At 43.0% G+C, this 17701-nt stretch overlaps 1 protein-coding gene across 1 annotated transcript in view; it reads right to left on the bottom strand.

Annotated features, from left to right (window-relative positions):
• The window catches only part of rims4 (regulating synaptic membrane exocytosis 4), an 82491-nt gene extending 73388 nt beyond the window's left edge, over nucleotides 1–9103 (bottom strand). Inside the window, exon 1 of the mRNA XM_050039452.1 lies at nucleotides 7827–9103. Within this exon, the coding sequence (XP_049895409.1) occupies nucleotides 7827–7923 (97 nt within the window). The 5' untranslated portion in view covers nucleotides 7924–9103. The remainder of the gene's footprint in view (nucleotides 1–7826) is intronic.
• Between the last annotated feature and the right edge of the window lie 8598 nt (nucleotides 9104–17701).

The raw sequence follows: 17701 nt of genomic DNA, 5'->3' as shown, positions 1-17701 counted from the left end.
CCTGATTCGCACAAACTAAAATACGCTCACTTTAGCCGGGTTTTGGTTGATTCGAAAAAATGTTGATTTGCAAAACGGGGGATGGAAACAGTTATGTTCGAATTAAGTCTGACGTAGCGCACCTCTCTCCATGGTGATATCCACACTCGGGGTCAGGAAGGCAGTAATGCATTTACAAGCTGGTTGCCAACTGCCAGAAAACGTAGAAGAAGAAGAATGCGAGACTTTTTGTTTCTGCGGAAAACTCGCGCAAGTTCGTAGTTTTCACCAAAGTCCGTACATTTAATGGAAACACACAGGATTCGTATTTCTTTTAATGCGCATTTCCCAATGATTCGGATCACTTTTGGATGGAAACATAGCTACAGACACATGACCGCACAATTATAAATGCTCGTAGATCTGCATAGAGCTGACGCACAAGAATAAATCCACCTTAATGATAAAGAATAAAGCCTTTAAAGGGTGACTTTTCCAATTTCCAACCAGCTTTGTATCGCGACAGTGTAAATAGTATGTGTAAACCAGCGTCTAACCAAAAGCCCATTAAAAAAAAAAAAAACTCTGCTTTGTAACGAGGGAACCAGGAGTGGTAAAATGTCGACTCATTTCCGGGTTTTAGGACTCATTCCTCGCGGACTCTATTGTGTTTCCTGTGGGAAGACAGCTAACCTCACATTACGTCATCCTCCAGCAGGAGAATTTATTGGTCTCGGCGGTGTAGTGCATTCTAGTAGTTGTAGGTTTTCTACCTCTTAAGCTAAAGCAAATGTCACAGTCCTTTTGTCCTGTTTTCTCTGGTCATAAAGCACCAATTTCAAAAGTATTTTCACACTTCTTCTGCACAGACAAAAGACCATATTTCCAGCGGAGAAATATTCCTTAAAGCAAAGTTTAAACCATGGCTGCAATAAAATGTCTAGATCTTTTTTAAATTCATACCTGTTGTTGGTGAAAAAGTTGAAACAAGAAGTGTGATTTCCTGTGCCTGCCCCATTGACTTCACTAGAACTGACACCAAAGCCTGGCTCCAATGCAAAAATTGAACGCTGTCACTGACGTCATGTCCTTTCCTTCTTTTATATTTTCCTTGGATTTCATCATCTCACCTTGTATCTTTTGATTCCCTCACACAAAGATGAGTCTTAACTACACGGTGGGAATGTGAGATGTCCGGGTCTTCAAAAGCAGCCACTTAAATTCAATTCTGCTTTTAAACAACAGCTCTGCTTGTGGTTTTGTGCTCTATGGTCTATTGTTAAGACTTCATTTGATGCACCGCTGCTCTAAAAAACAGGCTTCCTTCCTGTCCTGTCAGTGAAACACGTCTGAATTGAACCAAAGTGAAGTGCGAGTGTGGGAAAATGAAACAAAGACAGCGAGAACAGGAGCGGAAAGAGAAGGAGAGGAAAAAGAGGGAAAGCGATTAAAAGGCAATTTAAGGTGGAAAGTCTGAGTTAACCTGCAAACAGGATTTTTAAACCGCAGAGTGAGAACGGGGTCTGAGAGAGAGAGTGGAAGCTCGACAGAGAGACACTGAGGCAAACAAGGAGAGAGTCAGAGAATTAACCTGCAATCAGGCCTCTATTTAGCTGCAGTCAGCCACAATCAGCAGCCATATTAGCATTTAATTAGACTGAGAGCCACAAACCACGGCCTGCCGCTCCGCTCTGATTACCACACACACTGCTTTCATATCTGTGTGTGTGTGTGTGTGTGTGTGTGTGTGTGTGTGTGTGTGCGTGTGTGTGTGGGCATGGGGAGACTTTTTGTGAATGCATGAGTGCTCATACAGGTGTGTGTTTGTTTATTAGTGTTTATGTTTTTTGGGTTTTTTCCCATGGTTGAAATCTGTTCCCGGGTGTTAAAATATTACTCACACCTTTGCACAGGTGATGTTCCCAGCATGCCGCCCTTTATCAGGTTGCTTTTGGTTAGCGACGGTGAACACACACCTCGGAAGCAGGTGACAGTGTGATCTATCTGTGTGTGTGTGTGTGTGTGTGTGTGTGTGTGTGTGTGTGTGTGTGTGTGTCCTGCGTGCCCTTATGTCTCTGGGTTTGGAACCAATTTTCCAGGATATTTGATAAATATATAGATGTGATATCTGACACAAAACGTCTCTGCTCTTAACAGCACAAACACAATTAGACTCATTTTACTGACCACTTTAAGGTGAATCTTCCATTGAAAATACATTCACTCATTCATTTTCCTTAACCGCTTATCCTGTTAGCGGTCGCAGGGGGCTGGAGCCTTTCACAGGACTGACACATAGAGACAGACAACCATTCACACTCACATTCACACCTACGGACAATTTAGAGTCACCGATTAACCTGCATGTGTTTGGACTGTGGGAGGAAGCTGGAGCACCTGGAGGAAACCCACGCTGACATGGGGAGAACATGCAAACTCCACACAGATGGGCTTCCTCACCCCGGGTTTGAACCGGGAGCCCTCTTGCTCTGAGGTGACAATGCACCACCACGTTTGGGGGCGGTATTGCCCGAAACGACCACTGACCAGGAAGAAAAAAAGCATGAGGAAGAAGAAAACCCTGCTCATCGATTGGCCAGGACCGAAAATGGAAATCCATCCAACTAACCATCGATATATAGTCCTCTGACCATATATCAATAAGCGCCTGCACCTCCTCACTACTCCACGTCTGCCCACGAGACATTTTCCAATTTTTTTCTTTTTTTACCTCTGCTTCTGCAAATGCAGTGCGCTCTACGTCACTTCCTCTCTTTGGTTCACTGGATCCGTTTGCATTTCCCACTATAAGCAAACCGCACCAGGGTTCACTTACAAGTGAACTAAGACCCCCAGTTTTCAAGCGTTTGGTCCACACAGAGTTCAAATGAGCGTTCACACCACTCCAAACGAACTGAACTATCCGTGGAAGCAGACCAGGGTTTGGTTAAAGCGCCAGTGTGAATGCTGCTAACTGGTAACAGCCATGAAAGGTCAGAATAATAATTTAATAATTATTAATTTATTCAGGAATTGTGATAATCACCACACTTAAAATAATTCTGAGGGCATTTTTGTGTCTTTCTTACATAAGTGCAGCACAGAGGAAATGAGAGAAGAGACAAACAGGGAATGACATGCAACAAAGGTTGCTGTTGATACACGGATGGCACCTTAACCCCTCGGCCACCAGAGCACAGAGAGGACAACTTGTAGAACTAAAGATTATGGGGCTGTTGACCTGTGGTTTCAGAGCACCTTACCCCCGAGGACACTAAGTCAGTGTTTGGGGGGATTAGCTCTGCTGGCTCAGGTAAGATATTGACTCTCACCAGGGTGATTAAAGGTGATTTTAGTCCTGTTCACAGCAGTGTTATCTGTGATCGTTACAGGCCACAAGCCCCTGAGAGAGTGCAGGACAAATAATGTGTTAACACACGTCAATTTGTCAAAAATAAAAGATCACAACCATTTCCAGTGTTTTGTTCTCTAGAATTCGTCACTGTTCCAGCTCACTGAGAATCAGATTACACAAAAGAAGAAAGTCGCGTGTTGCTGAGAAGCAGCAGGTAAGTGTTATTCTAAAGATGAGCTGCCCTCTCAGAGCTCCGGGTGACTGGTTTGGTTACTGCAAGTCTTGGACGGAAAATGACTGTGATTTGCTGTTTAAATAATAACAACAAGTGTTTTCAGCCAAGCAGACTATTTGGTCACGTCCCAGCTGTTCCAACAAGGTCCAACTGTGTGAAAATAACCACAGCAGATACTGCTCACCAGGCTGCGGCCACTTCTCCTCCTGTGTGTGTGTTTTGTACTGTTATTACGAAATGTTGGTGATGCAACAGCAGCATTCTGCCGTTTATCGATCATTAACTTCATCTGTTGTTATTCCATGAACCGGTGAAATCAGGTGAACTCTTGACTTAAAATGGCATCATTTATTATGAGTACAGAGGATGTTATGGATGAGGATACTTTTTACAATGTATTTGCCGACTCCAATACTCGCGTGCATCCCTAGTTCTGGTGGCAGAATCCCTGGTGGATACGTAGCAATGTCTCAGTAAAAAACAACCGCTTAAGTTTGGTGTCTAAGAAGCCCCCGGAGGACGCAGCGATGAGTCACAGAAAAACAACCAGTTTTGCTGGTTGTTGGTTTTTACCAGTGTTCTGCAGTGGTCTGTGGCTTGGCAGGCATTTTGCTAAGGTGTCACACCCTAACCCATCCCCTCTGCCTCCCAATGACAGTCAGCTCATACACTAAGTCACTTTTAAAACGCTGATTTGATCCATATAAAACGTACATACATAGTGTATTTGTGGTTTGCAGAAACATGCAATGCCAACATTTTCTTCTAACAACTGGGCTGCTGGGGAAATTGCCTGAATTCCCCAGTTTATAATCCAGCTTTAGTGGCCGCATCTTTAATTGTTTTTTAAGTAGGAACCCTGTGACCTACTTAACCCTCGCTCGCAACACACATTCTTATTAAACCTGTTTTATTCTTCCACAGATCCTTTTATATACCTACAGTATACCTTTATCTTTGACTTCAATTTGTATGGGTGAGACAATCCTGCACTGCAGTATTTCATACAGGATTAGGAGAACAGGAAATCAGGAGTAATATAATGTCGCAATAATACCAGTTTATAGAAAAATCAATTACATCATCGGATACATCCGCTTTGAGGAAAACCTTGATCCTACCAACAATCTCATCATAGCAGACCTGACATAACCACACAGGTGTGCACAGGCTCTCTAGTCTCTCTCTTACACACACTCACACACACAAACACACGCACACACATATTAGTCTTCCTATTTCACTATAGTTTTAAGTGACTTCTCTGATTTAAGCTAGATCTGATTCTGAACAGAAATACAGTAAAATATGTGCTTAATTTAAATTACATGCATGATATGTGGTTTTGAAAGAAATAATAGAAAAGCAAGTTTGAGGGACAAAACACGCACCAAACTTTAGACAGTCTGCTCAGGTCACTTTGTCTCCAGAGACTAATTGTTGTTTCATGTCTCATCCCTTTCAAAAACTGATTTCAGAGACTCTTCAGGCTGTTATAAAATACAATTAAATCGGGCTGTTCTCACAAATTGTATGTATGTTTTCCTACGAAAACTACATTCGTATGTATCCCATGTATTTAAAAGGATGCGATCACATGATCAATGCACTGACAGCAGGTTGGGGTGGTGGATGGGTAACAAAAAACTGGACTTTCGCCCGGAGACACGTGTTTGGATCTGTGTAAACTTTGAGTGAACTTTGATTCATTTTATGGTACATCCTCACCATGTTTGCCTAAACCACGGGTCAGCAAAAGAGCCATTTTTGACCAAAACAATTAAAAAATCTGTCTGGAGCAGCAATACAGATTTGTGCCTTTTAGCGACGGCAACACGGCCTATTAAATCTAACTTAGCCTATAAACATTCTTAATAGGTCTAAATAAGCATTCATAGATATGTTTTACAACAAAGTAGCTACTCTGCAGTCGGCTATGTATAATTATTTGGTTCTTAAACTTTGCAGCGTTAGTGGTGAAAGCAAACAAATCTGTCCACTCAGTATGGAATTCCCTTTATTTCTCCGAGACGTTCTCTTTTTGGATTTGAAATCAACAGCTAGCCTCGCTAAGGAGACTCAAGACTAGCCACCATTATTGAGGTTCTGCAAATTTTAGGAAAACATGCCGCACATAGATGACAAGTAGGGATGTTCCTGGCGACTAATTTCCCTGTCGACTAAATGAAAAATTTAATTAAATTCAATTCAATTCAACTTTATTTGTCCCAAAATAGGGCAATTAATAATTAAGTCTAGTCGACTTGTCTAAAAAAAGGCAAAACACTCAGAAAACAGTAAAAAATTTAGCACAATTTATTGTTAAGTATTTAAAACATTGTCCCAAAAAATATCATGTGTATTAAGAGCCCTTTGAAGCCTTTAATCACAATCTTCAACAACAATGTTGGATTTTAAATGCCGCTGAAGTACGAGACACCACACACCGTGCGGTAGGAATGTGAACCCTGCACATTATCTGACAAGAACTCACTTAAAGTTAACAAATAATATAACATCTCAAAAAAGATTAATTGCTGCTGAATTCATTTTCTAGATCGAAGTGCTGCCAAACCGCGCTGGTTTTGTGAGAGGACATCTCTCCAATTTTCCACCGTGCCGTTTTAAAACTGCAGTCTACTCGAGCATTACTGTGAGGAGGGGGACTGCTGTCTGACAGCTCTGTAGCACCCACTAGTGGCGGGCAGCTGCATGACAGTTGTACAGTTGTACATGAACAAAACACTAATTGGTTTAACCAACAAATATTTCTGGTGCCGACTAGCGAGGGGGCGGACGTTTAATCGTTTAGACGTCTAATCGCTCAACTTTCCTTGTCAAAATCTCGAGGCACCCAACCATGTTTCCTTTTCTAAATCTAATTAAAGTAACTTTTATTGCCTAAGTCTAATTATACAACTGTACATTAAGGATGTAACATCATTCATGGGGCGCAAATTCGCAGGATATCACACTAACCATTCAATGAGAATACGTTGATTCATGTGACTGCAAACATTAAGAAATGAACATCTAACTACAGGTTTCCCACGGTCATGGAAAACCTAGGAAAGGGTTAGGACATGGAGTTTCACAATCACATTTTCCAGGGCCTAGAACAGTCACGGATTTAGTAAAAAATGTATTAAAAGTTTTGGAAAAGTCGTGGATTTTTTTTGTCGTGTTATGAAATTGCCACAGTAATCTTCCGTGAATAACGTGCCACATTGATTTACAGAACATCAAATGTATTTTCTGAAGCTGCTCTCTCCCTCCATGTTTGCCAGCTTACTTAAAAAATGTTTGAATAGAGTTTGAATCTGATATGTTTGAAAACCACCAAGCAAGAAGGGCAAGAAAAAACATTACAATGGGTCTTTGAAAAGTCCTGGAGAAGTTCTGAAGTTGTGTCCATGAAAATGTGAGTGAACCCTGTAACTAGGACTCAGATTTTATCGACCATTTCTCATTCAATAAGCTTTCAAGTGACATTTCAGGGGATAAAATCACTCGTAGTTTTGTGTGACAGTGTGCGACACCTACAGTGTTGGACTCGCTCACACACTGATGTCTTTCATTTGGTTAAATGCCAACATCATCGGCTCAGTGGACATCTGCCATTCAACCATCAGTCATATCTGTAAATGTCAGCAGGGCTGCAACTCGCAAACATTTTTACTATCATTTAATATGTTACCTTTGCACATAATAATCTACTCTATAAAATGTCAGAACAGTGAAAGATGGCTGTCACAGTCTCACAGAGTCCAACATGACCTCTTTAGATTGTTTGTTTCATCCAGACAGGTTTATTTTAGATATGAAATAAAGAAAAGGCTGCAAATCATCACATTTGAGCAGCTGGACCGAGAGAAGGTGTGAACGATTAATCGAGTGTGAAAATGGTTGACGATTCATTTTCTGTCAGCCGATAATTGTTCCAGCATTAAATGTAGTGTCACATATTGTGCTCAGAATATAAACTGTGTGTCTTATATTGAATCAAACATTTAGCAATTCAACATATAACATGAATGAATGTAAACAATATACTAGTTTTTTGCAGGACATGCACATGTTGACATGTCTCTCCGTCTCTCTGAGCCCTGACAGATTTATATAACACACTGACCGACGTGTGGATGAAAACATCAGTTTTCCAGACAGGTGACAACATGTGCCTCGTGTCCTATGTTTTATGTATGACTCCATTAATCTCATTTTGTTTGCGTGCACGTGTATGTCATTCCCACTCACCCCCATCGTCCTCATCGAAGGAGTTCATGCAGGGGAAGTAGATGGCGAGGGCCTCGAAGGATGCGGACAGGCTGATGCGGCTCTGCGATCGCTCCATGTAGAGGCCCGCCGTCGGCCCGGGGTCGGCCGGCTTGGCCAAGCGCGGCTGGGCATTCTTCACGCGGAGTACGGCTCGCGGCGTCTTGGATGGCTGTCAGCTGCCCCCGACGGCAGATCCACCTCACCCCGAAAAGAAGAGTCGAGCAAGAACCCCCGAGGTGCCTCACACCGAATGAAATCGGTGCAGAAACTTACTTGCAGCAAGTGGCGACAAGAATGCGATGTTTCTCTAGACAAAATGCGAGCTCCAGTGGTGCGAATACATCCTTGTGAAGTAAGATCTGTCTCTGCTGGATGCTCACTTTCGATGAGGTTAAGTGTTCTGATGAATGATATCTTTGTGTATGCTTTATCTATCTGTGCGTAGCAGAGTTGGATCTCAGTCTTCCTGTCATTCCTGCTCTAGTTTTTGGATGCTTGGTTTGCTTCCATTCTCAGGCAGATGCTGGAGTACACCCTCCTCTTCATCCCTTGTTGTCCTCAGAAGTCCAGGTGATACTCTGATGGACTTATTGTTGCCTGCTTCTGCGTCTCACCTCCTCCGTCACGCTGATAAACCCTGATCTTGCTCTTTTAGCTTCACAGCAAAACTCCCTGAACTCTGCTCTCTGCATGTCAATCTAACATCCTCCGTCTGTTTGTGCATTCACAGCTCGGATGCCTGGTCTTCCTTGGATCCCGGTGAAGGCAGGAAGATGGGAGGAGACGCTGGTGGTAGAGGTGATGTTGACGCCCAGCCTGAAACGTGTTGCTTTCTGACTGAATCAAAGCTTTTCGTTTCTGTTGCTCGGCGTTATCGTTTCCTCGCTCGTTGACAGAGCGAAATCATTTCTTTCACACAGATAAACTGACTTTTAAAACCCAGGAGACGTCAGTTGCAAATCTGCTTCGTTTCCAAGCCCAGGTCCGCCGGGAGAGCATCAGTTGCAGCAACAATTGCAACTGGGGGGCAATCTGTTGCTTCTGCTTTGATGTGAACTGTATTACAGTTGATGCTCTGCTGTAAATGTTCTTAATGTTGTGTTGCTGTCAGGCAGGTTTGCTGTCCTCTTCTTCTTCTCTCCTCCGTCGGTCCTGTGTTGCTCCGCTGCCGTGCCGATGCTCCACTGACTGTCTGCTCCTGAGACGGGAAAGGACAGAGAGAGAGCAAGAGATGATGAGAGAGACAGAGAGGGAGGCTGTGCTGTTTAACAGCTTGTGTCTGACTGGATTCATTCAGCGGCGAGCGGCACGGAGAGCAGGAGAGAGAGAGAGAGAGCGGGGGGAAAGGGAGGGGAAAGGAGAGCGAGGGAGCGGAGGGGGAAACAGAGGGGATGGAGAGCAGACTGTTGCTGGCAGCCCGACCAATCAAAATGTGGACGAGGGAATATGGGTGTGGCTTGGGGACAGTGGAAGCAATGCAGGGCAGGACAAGTTTATAATGTCTCTCTCGCTCTTCATCTCACTGTGCCTCTCGATTTTCGTGGTCGCCAACCCTTTCCCAGAAGAGATCACCCGAAACACATGAATCAAAGCTCAGAGAGGTGTTTAAATGCTGAGCGATGCCTCACTATATTTCTTTGAAGCAGAATGTTTGACCCCAGATATGATTGCAGTTACATTTTGTCAAGGTGAAGTGCAGTAGAGTGGAGACCTCTGACAGGAAAATGCTTTGGACAATTCTTGTAATTCCTGAAGTGACACAGCGCGTTTCAGAAGCTTTCCAGAGGCTCATAAAAATACACACCTCATCTGTTTTTGAAAGCACGTTGCACAGAGCAGATCGCATTTTCCGGCTAACAGGCACTGTATGTGGAATATAGATTCGATGTTAATATGAGAATTAATGTATTTTTATTAACTAAAGCACAGCCACAAATCTTTGACGAGTGTCATTGACAGCTGGACTTTTAACGATATTAACTTTGTCTGTAGACTACAGCACAACCAAGTAGAAAATAAAAGCAAACACAAGTACAACAGACAAAAAAGAAACCGTTTAACTAGGCTGCTTACTTACTACTGACCAAATCAACAAAATCTGCAAGTCTACAAAATCGGGCCGAACACTCCCGTTTCAGAAATGCTCCTGGTGTAGTATGACGATGTGCGGAGCATGGAACAAAACCAGGCCGCCAAAATGCGGTGCAGCCACGCCTGGTAGAACTGTGCCTCCTAGCTCTCTTACAAAAATGGTGGTGACAAAAACAAAACAGTTGACTTAGTGATCTCGTATTGTGCCCAACTTTGGTGGATCTTGACAGATGACAGTTTTGCAACCTGGTCTCAGTCCGAAGTCACTGAATAGCGGCACTTGGTCAGTGACTTCCAGCGCCAGACACTGATGAAAAAAGCTGTCCTTTCATGTTGGCATGATAGTGGCCTGTTACCGTAATTGTTTAATGACACCCAGCAGTGTCAAGGGGAAACGGGACAATAAGGAAAGTTAAGGGGGCAAGAGTCCGAGTACGGTAGGTGGGTGGAAGGGGTGCTGGATGGGTCCAGCAACCACTGACTTTCACCTGAGTGGTCAGTGCTCGTTTCCAGCAAGATTTTAAAGCCAAACTCTGTTCTTTTGTCCTAAACCTAAACCTTGCATGTGTTGTTGAAAGAAAAAACATGAATTTGCAGTGTTGTACTGACGTCGTGCTTTTGTTTTGAAAGAGACTGTATGTAAACGGTACATTTCCTGTGAAAACAGAAGTGTATTTTGAAAGACGACAATGCATGTAACAGGCAGAACTTGACACGGCGCCCGAGAATGTCAACAATCAACGCACCCAGACTATCTTGCACGTCATTATCTTGACATGGAAAGTCCACGACCAAACAGCAATATGCGATGAGGTCGGAGTGAGAATGTGTTGGTTTTTGGGCCATGACAAAGGCCAAAATGTGTCCTGCAACAGACGGTTAGTCTTGCTGTTTTTAGCTGATTTCTAGAAAACTTGTGACCCCTACTGACTGGTTAAGTGGAGACAGGAGTCAGCAGTCAGTGAATATTAGGCTGATTGGCCCAGTGCTTTGCTTCATTATCTCTACCAGGTTTACGCCTGGTAGAGATAATGAAGATGAAGAAGAAGAAGCACTACTGACATTCATTTGACACTCATTTAATCAGCACTAATTCTTACCTGTGTAACATATCAGAGCAGATGGAAAAACTGTCTCTACCAGCTTTATATGCCCACAGTGAAACCAGAAATCTCTTAGTGAAATTGCAGGGTCTTGATCAACAGATTAAGTTCATAAACTCACAGACAGCAGGAGATTCATGTGACATGAGCGATTGCTTGTGGATGTTACACGTCACAAAATATGTGTGGACTGTAAACAAACATGGGGCTTTATGAAATGCGCGTCTCACTGTCTAATGCAAACCATGTATGTCCAAAATTGTTGGCTCTTAGTTTTTTGTTTGAAGAGAGATATTCACACATCCAAATGTCTCAGATGCAGGTGCACTGGAAAATATCACTTGAGTCTTTGAACAGAAAATTGTGCATGCCACTCTTGCACAACTTCACAATTTATCAGTGACACTAACATTTAGGTCCTACTGGACCTTCGTCATAAGTCCAACACTGCACCATGCTGTGACAGAAGTAGTCAAGACTCTTTTTTTTTTAAAGATTATTTTTGTGGGCTTTTTTGCCTTTAATGACAGGACCGTTAGTGAAAGAGGGAGACAGAGAGAGAGAGTGGGGACTGACATGCAGCAAAGGGTTGGAGCCAGATTCGAGCCCGCGGCCGCTGCAGCAAGTCAATGCCTCTGTACATGGGGCGCCGGCACTATCCACTACACTACCGACGCCCCGTGTTCAAGACTCTTGACGAAGGTCCAGTAGGGTCGAAACGTTATGATTCTTATTTTTTTTTTAAATCTTAGGGACGAAGCGTTGACCTACTTTTAACCTATGAGACAAATGCACATTGTTCTGCTGCTGTCTGATAAAAGCCTCCAATGGAAAGCTTTTATTGTGAAAGAAGAGGGTCAGGAAGTAATATCGTATTAAATTAGCAGTAAGTAAATAAAGCAAACACAGCCCCCACATGGCTGTAGGGGAGCATTCAGTTCTGACAGGTGAAATATAACTTAGAAAGATCGATCGCTGTCGACGAGTTGACGTCCCCTCCTCTGCAGAACAATTATATCTTTCATGAGTCTCCGCCTGACTTTGTTCTCTCTCTGTCTATTTATTCTTAACCGTCTTTCATTCCTCCCTCTTTCTCACCTCTTCTCTCCCTCCTCCCTGTGTCTCTGCCTGTAATCGTCTCCATGTTGTGCACCGCTTCCCTCTGCTCCTCTCTGTTCGTCTTGTTTTCTGTGAAGCAGAGAGGGGAAGGAGGGAGGAGATGGGCTGTGTAATCAACGGTGCTTCACAGGGCTCCATTCATCTCTCTGCTTCCATAGATGGAAGCCATAGGGAACACACACTCACACACACACAAACATAATCAAAACAAACAGGCACACTGCAGTTCATGACGTTCAAACACACATACGCAGACAAAAGAAACGTATAGTGAAAAGCTTCTTTATCACGGTGCTACCACATGTGTGACAAGACTGAGGACCTGTTCAGACTGTCGGCTCAGATTTGTTTTTCAGGCATGTCCGGATTGATTTCAGAAAATCAGGACATCGAAAAGCTTGAAATTAAAGAATTTTTGCAAATCGGATTCAAACCACATTTGGAGGTGTTTTGAAATGTGAGTCCAGTTGGCTTCCACAGATGGGTCTCAGCCTGGACACTCCAGACATTCAAAACAGATTTAAAAGTGTCTTTTACGTCACTCACACTGCAACACACAACATCAGTGTCAAATCAAGAGTGACGGAAGGAGCCATATCCAAATAAATCAATGAATATAAGTTTGGAAGGCGAAATGATGGGCCTCCATTGCTCATGTTTTCGTGCTGGAAAGCTGCGTCACCAGTGTAAATAAGTCGTTAATGATGCTTACGTTGTTACCACAGCAACCCATGCATATAGGTTGGGGGAGCCGGTCTCACTTCAAAGTCATGAGTCAAGAGAATGTGTTGGTTGGGGATGTCCTGACATACAAATGTCACATTTACATGACAGAGAAAATCGATTCATTGTGTTAGTCCGACTAAAGCCAGACTTTTGAAATACATGTAAACATGTTAGTCCGACTGAGATCGTACTAAATCATATTCCTCAAAGTCGAACCAACACACCCAGATAATGTGATTGGGAGTCAAATGACTCCTGCATGTATACAGTCAATCGGACCCAAACTGGCCAAGGCACTCTGCGCATGCTCCACAGTGTCCACCCCATACTTGGAAGTCAAATAGAATTAAATACGTAACAGAAGAAGAAGCCGGAAACAACGTGCAGAAATCTACATCCAAAGCTGTGCAGTTTTTGGAAGGACGAAATGTACAGAGCTGTAAAGTTGTCCACCATGGTACCAGTTTGTCGCTAGCTAATCTCTCAAGACAGATTCTGCAATTTACATTGTAGAATCTGTCGGCAGCCCTGTGTGAAAGACAACTACAGAGGGGGGTGAGGGCGGGGCTTTGAGGTCGAACGATGCTGCGCTCTAGCCAATCACAATGGAGGGGGCGGGGCCGAGACGTGCAGGTGTCCCCAGGAAATGTGTACCTACAGAAACAGCAAGCTCCGCGTTCCTGGCGACCGCTCCGCCCAAAACGCCGTCTCGTCAACGTGAAAAACATGGACAACAGCACAACTTACAAACGTTGTGGATCCACCAGGACATCTTCCACTCCTCACGACAGGAAAAAAAGGGCATTAGTGGCATCGTTTTTACTGCCGTTTGGTTTGAGTTGCAGGTAGGAGTGTAACACTGTGGGCACCGCCGGAAGTGAAGGGGGTGAGCGATCCCCAAGACCCCTGCACTTCCGTTAGTCGAAAAACTCCGGGCAGTGCCTCCAGAGGTAAAGGAAGATTTTTTCTTTTTTTTTTTTTTTACCGATGGATTTCCAGATTGGTCGCTAGCTAACTGTAGCTAACTTGTTTGTCAAATGTTTGGTCTATGACATAATAGGTCAACTGGAAAAAGGTCCAATACTAACAAGCAGAAAGGGGGCATATCCCCACCTACTGTAACGGAGTTGAACACACTATGTCAACAATTGATTCCCCTCCTGTGCTTGTAAACTGGGACAAGAACAGTAGTCCAATTAAATGGCCTAGTCGAGTTAAAACTGTAGCTCAACCTAACTGTGCATGTAAACATACTGAGTGTTTGGTTTGTCCATTCTGGGCTACTGTAGAAACATGGTGGACTTCCTAGAAGAGGACCCACCCCATATAAAAATATAGAGGCTCATTCTAAGGTAATAAAAACGATTCTTAGTTTCAGGTGATTGTAAATAAATGAAAACATATATATAAAATATATCACATTTCTAACAATATATTCCCCTAAATCCTACACACCTTTACCTTCATTTACATTAAAATGCAAATATAGATTAAAGTATCTTTTTATCTTTGTGATTTTGTTTTATTTTCTTTTTTGCCTCGCCTGGCTGAGAGAATATTTCATGTAAAAAGAGACTAATTTTACCTCGCTGTCCTCTGCCTTCAACCTCTGCTGGATACAATAATCCTGCTTTGTCAGTCTGATTTTTATTTATTTATTTATTTTTGCATTAGTACAAGCTATGACGCATGATACTTCATCACAGAAGCATCTTGCATCAACATGTACCTCTGTCCTCCCCCCACTGAGAAGCATCTTGCATCAACATGTACCTCTGTCCTCCCCCCACTGTCGACGTCCATCCACTTTTTGACCATTCAGTAAAAACAGGCCAGAAAAATGAGTCTGTAAAAGTCAGAAATATCAGCAGCAAATGAATCCTGTAATTGGTGATAAACAACCTTATCAACTCTGTGCAGACGTATCATAATCTTTTGCTCCAGGACAGCAAATCTTTCTACCCACTGGCCTTTGTTTTTTTTACAGTGGATGTCTTATTTGAGCTCCATGTTTTGTAACTTTCAGTCAGCTTCATAAAAGGCTCTTTACACTACGATGCCTCCGTCCTTGTGTGCTCTGCTGAGTGTACCGTGGCCAGTGAAGTGCACTGGTATCGTGTTGACAAGCGTTCGGCCGCTCGCTGTGAGCATGCTGTCCAAGCACGCCTTATCACAGGAGCATTGACCTTTTACCACAAGTACCTGCTTCAGTCTCTGTCTCCGCCTTTTTCATGTCACCGCCTGTCTCTCTGCCTCCCTGCCTTTTCCCTCCATCTGCTCCCCTGTCAGACGATCTGTCTCATGGTTTGCACCTGCTATCAACAGTACAGTCTTTACCTGTCTGCTTGAGATTTCTTCGTGGTTTGTCAACCTGCCAGTCCTTCGACTGTTTCCCCCTGTTTTCCCTCTGAATCTGATATCTTGTCTGTTAGCCTTTGTTTCACCAGCAAACTCATCGATGCATTTCATTTGTTGATTGTTGTAGTAGTGTTGTATTGCTGGGTATTTATCAGACCACGTGTCTAACTTTCTCTATATCTCGACTTGTTTTTCTTTCTCTATATATTTGTATTTAAGTCCAACTGAGAGTAAATGTCATGTTGTTCATGCTGCAGCATATGTACTATGTCATCTGCAAGTCACCTGTCCTGTTTTCTTATTTGAGAAAAAACAAAATGGAGAAGTTGACATGAACTTCTTTCCATGCAGCCAATCAGATCTCTTATATCTCTCTCATTTAAACCACATTTGTATAAAGCAGTAACATCACTGTTCTATCATAGGCAGAGCAGACAGTCACACACTGAGCCTAGTCTGACTGACAGGATGTAGACGATGCATATGCAACACACTCTCACTCTGAACTCGTCGCATATTGATGTTTGGTCATGGACTTTCCAACAAAATACATAATATGACATACATTTATATTAAAAAATAAATGGTGTCGATATTAATATAAATTTGTCTCTTGCATTTGTCATGAATCATGTTTCTAATTTGTTTTGTTCTACATCATTTTAGTGTGCTGACTACCAAATGAACTCATAAGTGCAATTCCAATCACATAATTTCAATCACATAAACAAACAATAGCCATGTCTCCATCAGCCTGTTTAGATGCACAAGTGTCGCATCGGAAAATTATGATGGAAACGCCAAAATTTGAATTAAAATCCCCTGATTCGCACAAACTAAAATACGCTCGCTTTAGCCGGGTTTTGGTTGATTCGAAAAAATGTTGATTCGCAGAATGGGGGATGGAAACAGTTATGTTCGAATTAAGTCTGACATAGCGCAGGGCGTTGGTGGCTTAGTGGATAGAGCAGGCGCCCCATGTACAAGGGGCGTTGGTGGCTTAGTGGATAGAGCAGGCGCCCCATGTACAAGGCCGCTGCCGCAGTGGCCCGGGTTCGACTCCAGCCTGTGGCCCTTTGCTGCATGTCATTCCCTCTCTCTCTCCTCCTTTCACACTAAAATATATAAAAAAAAAAAAATAATTTTTTTTTAAAAAAAGTCTGACGTAGCGTACCTCTCTCCATGGTGATATCTACACTCCGGGTCGGGAAGGCGGTAATGCATTTACAAGCTGGTTGCCAACCGACAGAAAACATAGAAGAAGAAAAATGCGAGACTTGTTTTGTTTCCAGTTCTCCGGAAAACTAGTTTTCACCAAAGTCCGTACATTTAACGGAAACACACAGGATTCGTATGGAAACATAGCTAATGGCTCATTGCTGCTAAATATGTCCATCAGTGAGCATACTGTATGCTCAGTTAGCGCCCAAAATTTATGACATCGGAATTTCTTGCCTATCTGCTGCTTGCTCTGCCCAGCTGCTTGAAAGGATGGCTGCTGCAGCAATAGGCTACTATTTTAATTTAGCTGCTAACATATATTAGCCTACTCTTTGCTGCTAATTTAGCATTTCTGACATTTACAAAGCTCCAAATGCCTTTACATGCTCTCACAACACATGTAAGAAACTAAATGTAAAGTTTGTGTTGTTGTTTTTTAAGATCATTTTTTGGGGCTTTTTCTCCTTTAATGGATAGAACAGGGTGAAATGGGGAAAGAGAGAGTGTGGGAATGACATGCAGTAAAAGGTTGCAAGCCGGAGTCAAACCCATGACCGCTGAAGCATGGCATCACCTCTATATATGGCGCACCGGCACTATCCACTACACTGCCGACGCCCCTAAATAAAAGTTTAAAAGCTAAGGACTAACTACTTCACAACACACATGCCAACATACCTGGAGGTGAGGAATGCAAGACTTGAGATATGAGGGCATCATTCGTCATTGTAGGTAGAAGCAAAGATACTGGATTACTACAAGATGGCCCACCTACAATATACTCCCATTGTATGAAACGGTATACATTTCCGGTCTCCTAAGTAAGTGTTGTCCCCCGTACCCCAATCAAAGACAATGGAGAACCGCCAATCAAAGACGAGTATCCCTAATCTCGCTTGGTTATCATAGATTAGCTAGGCTAACCGCTGTTAGCGGTGTCTGCAATAACTCAATAAACGGTCCGTGAAAAAAAATATTTTTTCCAGCGGATATCTTAGTTACAACATGATTGAGCTAGCAAAGCAGGTTTGTGTTGCTATGTGTGGTATTTATTCAGTTTTGGGAAATCACGATGTCTAGAAAGCATCAGTGGCTGCAGCTGACAGGGACAGCTAACAGCAGCAGCAAAGCTAACATCAGGACGTCATCTGTTAAAAGCCTCCCGTTGCCGGATATGACATCCAATATTTGCTTCCGTGACTATGGGGCGAAAGAATCGGCCATAATCTGTAATCA

Source organism: Epinephelus moara, chromosome 24 (assembly GCF_006386435.1).
Source record: "Epinephelus moara isolate mb chromosome 24, YSFRI_EMoa_1.0, whole genome shotgun sequence".
Lineage (NCBI taxonomy): Eukaryota > Metazoa > Chordata > Actinopteri > Perciformes > Serranidae > Epinephelus > Epinephelus moara.
Note: the sequence above shows the minus strand (reverse complement) of the source record. Positions and strands in the feature narration are given on the sequence as shown.